Source organism: Telmatherina bonti (genome assembly GCF_933228915.1).
Source record: "Telmatherina bonti genome assembly, chromosome: 17".
In the NCBI taxonomy this organism is placed as follows: domain Eukaryota; kingdom Metazoa; phylum Chordata; class Actinopteri; order Atheriniformes; family Telmatherinidae; genus Telmatherina; species Telmatherina bonti.
The window spans coordinates 22,817,187-22,824,640 of record NC_136615.1 but is presented as its reverse complement, the minus strand read 5'-3'; the positions used below and the strand labels follow the sequence as shown (position 1 = coordinate 22,824,640).

General features: G+C 38.1%; 1 protein-coding gene across 1 annotated transcript; it reads right to left on the bottom strand.

Moving 5' to 3' along the window:
* Window positions 1–191: 191 nt before the first annotated feature.
* Window positions 192–7,454, bottom strand: rnf170 (ring finger protein 170). The gene is made up of 7 exons (XM_079257174.1): window positions 7,262–7,454; window positions 4,085–4,248; window positions 3,613–3,688; window positions 3,014–3,128; window positions 2,672–2,745; window positions 2,247–2,378; window positions 192–2,143 (listed from the first exon to the last, which is right to left on the bottom strand). The coding sequence occupies exons 2-7, from the start codon at window positions 4,222–4,224 to the stop codon at window positions 1,874–1,876; spliced, it is 807 nt and encodes a 268-aa protein (XP_079113300.1). The 5' UTR covers window positions 4,225–4,248; window positions 7,262–7,454; the 3' UTR covers window positions 192–1,873.

Genomic DNA, 7,454 nt, shown 5'->3' with positions numbered 1-7,454 from the left:
TTCTGATTCATCTTACATCACAAGAATGAAGACGCACCAAGCCCAAACCCTGTGCTATTTCAGGCATGATAAGTATTCTGACAGGTAGTCATGGACTGCAACAAAGAAAACCTCAAGACCGTTTCATTATATTGCATCACAGTTTAATTTCAAATCACTTAAGGGGATAGTTTTGTTGCTAACCCCTTGACCTAGACTAGAGAAAGTGGCACACAAGATGCAACGCCAGTGATGGGTGTCAGTGCAATAACTATTAAGAGTATAGTGAACTCTGAATACCGTCAGAGATATCTTTGCACGTGTGCATTAAGTATGCTGCATCCTAAATCCTTACTAGCATGCTGTTGAATATTGAAAATATATTATTAAAATTCTGAGGCAAACAACAACCATGTAAGTCTGTTTGTCAAACCGGTTCTGACCTGTACAACGACAGCAGCCATCATGCTTTGACGAGTTTTGGCTTAAAGAAAGGGTGGAGGTTGCTCAGAACCCCTGAAGTCAAACTGAATGAGATGTTAACCTGTATAAAACTGTATGATATGCTTTGTCATGTGCCTTGAAGACAGTGAATTAAAATTTAAAATCTCTCCTGACAATACAGAGCAACTTTGAAACACAAATAAGTTGTCAGTTTGAGCCATTTAAGGAATTTTATCAGATGTTGACACCCAAAAATGACCCAATGTTAAAATTTTCAAAAATCCACCGAGGTGTTTAAGGTGCCATTTGTTCTCTCTTTCTTTATAATGCACTTTAAAGAAAAAATGTGATTCAACCGGGTAACAATTTTTTCTTTTAATTGAGCAAATACTGTCTTTATTCTTGAGTCTGAATCTGACAAAATCCCAAATAAAATTCACTGAGAAAAAAGACCCTGTAAACTAAATAAGTCTTTATCTCCATGATGGAGGCTGCTTTCCCAAAATGACCACAAAAGCCAGAGCACTCCCCATAGCATGAACGGTTTTTAGTCTTTCATAAGCACTATTTGGGAAGCTGATTTGTAGAAGTTACAAGTTGAAAAATGTTCAAGAATAAGAACTGCATATTTGCATCAGTCACACCCTGGAAAAACATTGAACCCTAAACTATTTACACCAAGTAAAAATATGCACAATTTTCATAAAAAAAAAAAAACATCTAATTTTGGGTTTTTTGGAAAATTGAATAATAAAAGGGTAATAAAATTTGAAGAATATGAAGTCTGATGCATGTTTACTATCACTGGCCTTTAAGTAAGATTTTCATACTAATGCAAGACAGACAAACTACCATTATCTTAAACCCAAGGTCAACTTTAAAAAGAATAGTTAACATTCATCATTAAAGTTATCATTTACATTCAAAATGCTCCATGATTATCCCTTTATACTATCAGTTTTTCAAGTCATGAATATGCATAGTTATGCTTTACTGAGAAAGGAGCAATCCAACGGGCTGACGAGTAACAGCCATGACAGGGGATTCTAACAGCTCCACTTTGCCCTGTAATCCAGATGCAGACAGTCATCTTTATATCGATTTAATACGACACTGCCATCAAGTTGAGTTCAGGCTCTTGTAATACAGAACTCTCTTTATGATGGTGATTTTCACATTAACTAAATAACTGCTGTCCTAGTGACATGTAACACTGGATCACAAAACATTTCTGACTGAATTTAATATTGGTAACTTTTAAATACAAAAATCTAAATTTTTTCCCTCTTTTTCCTGCCTTACCCTTCTACTGCATTAAAATATCAGCTCATGCTTTGAGTAAAGCCACCTGAGTAAAAAAATATCACGAATGAACATTTATTCAACGTTTACATGTCCACCACAGATTCGACTCATAAGAAAGCCTCGTTTAACTTTTCCAAACAATCCGCTAGCCGTTCAGTCTCTGCGTGACCACCTCTCTGTACATGATGGAGATGTACACAAACAGAAGAAGGATTACAAAGAAATCATCCATAAAACCCAAAAGGCCAAAAAGCGCTTCTGGCAGAATGTCAAGCGGTGAGGCCAGGTAGGTGATGGCACCAATCAGGCAGAGAAGAATTCGAATCCTGAACATCCAGAAGAGGCCGCCCACGGAAAACATTTCCCTGAAGGCGTGACGAAGCAGAGTAGGTACATCGCGCAGCCTGTCCAATAACTGACGGGATATGCAGAGATAGAAAAAGGCAAATTTATGTTTTCCTGAATGAAATGTCACAAAGCAAATTAATCAGGTCAAAATAAAAGTGAAAGATACTCACAGATCTCGGCTGGCCTGAAAACCTTCGGTTGTAATCGTTGATATCTCTTAATATAAGCTGAGGTTGTGCCTCGCCATCTTGTACTGTCTGAGGAGAGGCGTGCTCGTGAAATAGCGGAAAAACCAGTGTTACCTGGCAATAAAGAAAAGAAAAAAAAAAATGAAATAAGCTTTCAAGGAGGACTGTAAATTTGAATACATAATGTCGCAATGCAGAAACTATCTACAGACTTAAGCATCCATCATTTACACTGTCAGAATATATAAACAGCTTACACAGCATTGGGCAAAAATGCAATGCTGTATACTAAAATCAGGCTTTGAGAGAATTACAAAATATCAGTATTCAGTCCTTAATAAAATTGATTTTGCAGTAGTAAAAGATACATATCTGCACTGGTTCAAATGACAACACACAGGTCCCACCATTTGTCTGCAGATTGGACAGTTGATAGCTCCCAACCAGGTGCCATATCTCCAATAAGCTATGATGCAGGAGCCTATGAGAAAGTAAGAAATATTGTGTTTTAAGCTGATGTCATGAACAAACATTAGGTCAGAGCAATTAGTTATAAAATCCTAAACTGCTATTTTAGAAATCTGCCTGTTTGCAATTGAAATCTTTAATTGTTGCACATTTCTACTTGTATTTCAAAGCAAAAACAGGTAAAAAAAAACAACAACAACAAAAAAAAACCTAAAGTTTTACATGGAAAAACATTAAATATGTCTCGTTTACTGCATGTGGGGAATTTGTGCACATCTTACCACAAAAAAGGTGTCCACAATTAGTTTCCACAGGGAGAACAGCCTGCTGTAAACACACGGGGCAAGACATGTCTGTGTAGTACTGCTGCCTGGCTTCTGCCTGAGGATTTTCATCCTGATGAACAGAAATCAAAGAGAGAGAAGAAAACAAATTCAACACACCTGAATGTTTAGTGCTTGTGTTACAACAGAAATGGACAGTCTGAAATTCATCTCTCATAAAGGAAATAAACATTATTTTAGTAAAACCAGTCATGTAAAGCAAATAAGCACTCCTTCACATGTTAATGAGGCACATTTTTTTTTAAATTGTCATGTATTTTTTGTGGCCATTTAGCGATTTCTTGCCATTTTCTGGCTCCTACTTCTTCTTGTGTAAATGGGAGCATTGTAAGAGTAAACACATCTAATAAATTTAAAATGTTAAGCTTACTTACAAGACATTATACAGGTTAGACACTCTGAAATTATATTAAACCCCAAGTCAGATGTTTCACTACACAAAAATAACTTTTATTTTGATAAAAATGATGAATAAAAAAATATATTAAAACAACTCTCTCCCCCCATAGTCATTTGAGCTGCGTTTTCCTCCTTACTTGCTCAGTCTGCAGCTGTTGCCGGACGGCTCGAACGTGGTCCTGATTCTCAGGATGGATATTCTGCTCCTCCTGTCTGCAACACAAAGCAGACATTTTGTAACATCTAAAAGCTGAAACATCTAACAGAGTACATGATAATTTGATATCAAAAAATGATAACTAAAATTACTTGAGAGGTGATTGCAACACACTGAGTTTTTAATTGGCCATAATTAGTCAATTTCATATTAGTTTACTTCATAAACTGCTTTCCATAACTATGGACTCTGCAACATAAGTCAAACACCTGTTTTATGTATATACAAGGCAGTCAGCAGGCCAAAGAGATGTTCATGCATCGGACAGAACAAATAAAGTGTTTGAAATAATAATAATAAAAAGAAAAGCAACTGTTGGCACTGGTTACAATCATTTAGTAAAAAACAAAAAACATACTTTAACAAGGATCCAGTTTGAATTTGCTGCTTACCTGCAGAGCAGAGTCAGGAGGCCAGCCAAGAAGGTGAAACTAAGGACCACAACAAATAAGACCTGGTTGCTGACACCCTCAATAATCGTGTCTTCATCTTGGATCATATAGTCCAAGTCCCCACATTGAGTATCATCCATCACCCACACTCATAGCCTACAATTCTGATAAAAACACAAAACAAACAAGAAAGTAAACATTTTGCTGGGGACACTACCTCTTTTGAGTCCTCTTTCAGACAGAATAACAAGAATAAGAAATAAGAAGTTCACAAGCTCTAAGTACCTAATATAATACATCGCAATCTAACACCTCCAAAATATTGATACAGACAGTCCAACTGGATTAATGCTCCAAAACCACTCTGAAATACAACATTATGTTACAACAAGCTGACCTTTCAAAGGGTTTTTAAAGTCACTTCAAAATTAGCTAATTTAAAAGTGCTTGCAAAGGAGCAAAATGCAAAGGTAAGATTTGATTTAAACTTAGTATTTTCCTTCTAAGTGTTAAAAAAATAATTTTGTCCTTTACAAGGATGGCCAACACCAAAGTGGCAGTCAGGAGGAGACTACCTCCTGCCAAATCCTCCCCTTCCAAGAGTGGAGGAATAACGGTGGTGTGAACAAAAATGCCGTGGTTTGTTTGTTCTAAAAAAAAAAAAAAAAAAAAAAAGAAAAAAAAAATATTTGTGACATAGTGCTGCAAAATCTTGGACTGATGTGGAACAGAAAGAGGAATAAGACCTGGAAGACGACCAATGACATCTACATACTGTAAATTACTCATTTTTATGCAATTATAAATTATTAAATTATTAATTATTAGTTGAGAGTAACTGAATAACATATTCAAAGTACACAGCTCAAAAAAAAAAAATAAAGGGAACACTAAAATAACACATTGTAGAATGAATGAATGAAATATTTCTATTAAATACTTTGTTCTTTGTCGCCCAAAGCCAGTTGGGATAGGCTCCAGCTTCCCCCCGACCCTGAGTTGGATTAAGCGGTTCAGAAAATGAATGAATGAATGACTTTGTTCTTTTCATATTTCAATGTGCTGACAACAAAAATCACACAAGAATTATCAATGAAAATCAAATGTATCAATCCATGGAGGTCTGGATTTGGAGTTATTCTCAAAATTAAAGTGGAAAAACATACGACAAGCAACTTTGATGTAATGTCCTTTAAACAAGTCAAAATGAGGGTCAGTAGTGTGTGTGGCCTCGGATGTTCTCCAGAGGGATCTTCTCCCAGACCTGGACTAAAGCATCCGCCAACTCCTGGACAGTCTGTGGTGCAACTTGGCATTGGTGGATGGAGCGAGACATGATGTCCCAGATGTGCTCAATTGGTTTCAGGTTTGGGGAACGGGCGGGCCAGTCAATAACACCAATGCCTTCGTGTTGCAGGAACTGCTGACACACCTCCAGCCACATGAGGTCTAACATTGTCTTGCATTAGGAGGAACCCAGGGCCAACCGCACCAGCATATGGTCCCACAAGGGGTCTGAGGATCTCATCTCGGTACATAATGGCAGTCAGGCTACCTCTGGCGAGCACATGGAGGGCTGTGCAACCCTCCAAAGAAATGCTACCCCACACCATTACTGACCCACTGCCAAACTGGTCATGCTGGAGGATGTTGCAGGCAGCAGAGCGTTCTCCACGGCGTCTCCAGACTCTGTCACGTGTGTCACATTTGCTCAGTGTGAACCTGCTTTCATCTGTGAAGAGCACGGGGGCCCCAGTGGTGAATTTGCCACACTTGGTGTTCTCTGGCAAATGCCAAACGTCCTGCACGGTGTTGGGCTGTAAACAGAACCCCCACCTGTGGACATTGGGCCCTCATACCACCCTCATGGAGTCTGTTTCTGACTGTTTGAGCAGACACATGCACATTTGTGACCCGCTGGAGCTCATTTTGAAGGGCTCTGGCAGTGCTCCTCCTGTTCTTCCTTGCACAAAGAAGGAGGTAGGGGTCCTGCTGCTGGGTTGTTGTCCTCCCACGGCTTCCTGCACGTCTCCTGTTTTACTGGCCTGTCTCCTAGTAGCGCCTCCATACTATGGGCACTACGCTGACAGAAACAGCAAACCTTGTCGCAGCTCGCATTGATGTGCCATCCTGGATGAGCTGCACTACCTGAGCCACTTGTGTGGGTTGTAGACCCCGTCTCATGCTACCACTAAAGTGAAAGCACCGCCAGCATTCAAAAGTGACCAAAGAATCTGCCAGAAAGCATTGGAACTGAGAAGTGGTCTGTGGTCACCACCTGCAGAACCACTCTTTTATTGGGTGTGTCTTACCAATTGCCTATAATTTCCACCTGTTGTCTATTCCATTTGCACAACAGCATGTGGAATTGATTGTCAATCAGTGTTGCTTCCAAAGTGGACAGTTCCATTTCACAGAAGTGTGGTTGACTTGGAGTTATATTGGGGTGTTTAAGTGTTACCTTTATTTTTTTTGAGCAGTGTGTATGTATGTATGTGTGTGTGTATATATATATATATATATATATATATATATATATATATATACACACACAAACTAAAAATCTTACACCACAGACAGTCAGCTGTGGTGACATTACCACAAACAGACATAAGTAGTTTTTGGGGGGTTTAGTTTGTGTAGTTACAAATGTCGCTTGGTATAAGTATCAGATCAAATACGTATCAATATGCTATACAATAATAACGCACGTAAACATTTAAAAAAAACAAAAAAAAAAAAAACAAAAAAAAACAAAAAAAGAAACACGTAATTTTAACATAAAAATGTCAGACTGAGGATGCAGATTTATATTCGGAATTCAGAAAATTTATACTTCATTGTCCTTTAATTCATGAGTTTCCATTGCAACGTGTTGAAAATAGATTAATGTTAATTAGCAGAGCTGTATTGTTTGCTTTGTGACAGTTTGTCGTTGCTGGTCAAAAACAATTACACCTACATAAAATAGGCGGATTATTGCTCGCAATTCACATTTATGTGTTTGTATGTACACTACCCTCTTGACAAGCTAATCAAGAACCAGTATCGTTCGGTCGGTAGTTACTAAGCAACCAAAGAATTAAAGACCATGTAATTTAACAACACAACAGATGAAAACAACCATATATGTTTTCCAGACATTTCCATTAAGACGGGGGATCTGTTCAGACTTACCAAAAATAAGCTTAACTTCACCAGGGATCCGTTGCCTACTAATCTGACTTGAAATCTCTATTCATTATCGAGACATTTTATTTCCAGCAACAGCTTATTTTAGAAGTAAGTGATTAAGGGAGGGGTTATTACTGGTCGCGATATTACTGGTTTTTTTTTAAACCGCATGCTGATTCAGTTTCAGTTTACTTCT

Excerpts from the sequence above, each read along its gene's own strand:
- rnf170 (XM_079257174.1), bottom strand. The coding sequence starts at position 4,224 with ATGGATGATACTCAATGTGGGGACTTGGACTATATGATCCAAGATGAA. Across the intron at positions 2,746-3,013 it reads TTGTGGACACCTTTTTTGTG|GCTCCTGCATCATAGCTTAT; the intron begins GTAAGATGTGCA and ends ACTTTCTCATAG. Across the intron at positions 2,379-2,671 it reads GTCCAATCTGCAGACAAATG|GTAACACTGGTTTTTCCGCT; the intron begins GTGGGACCTGTG and ends CTTTATTGCCAG.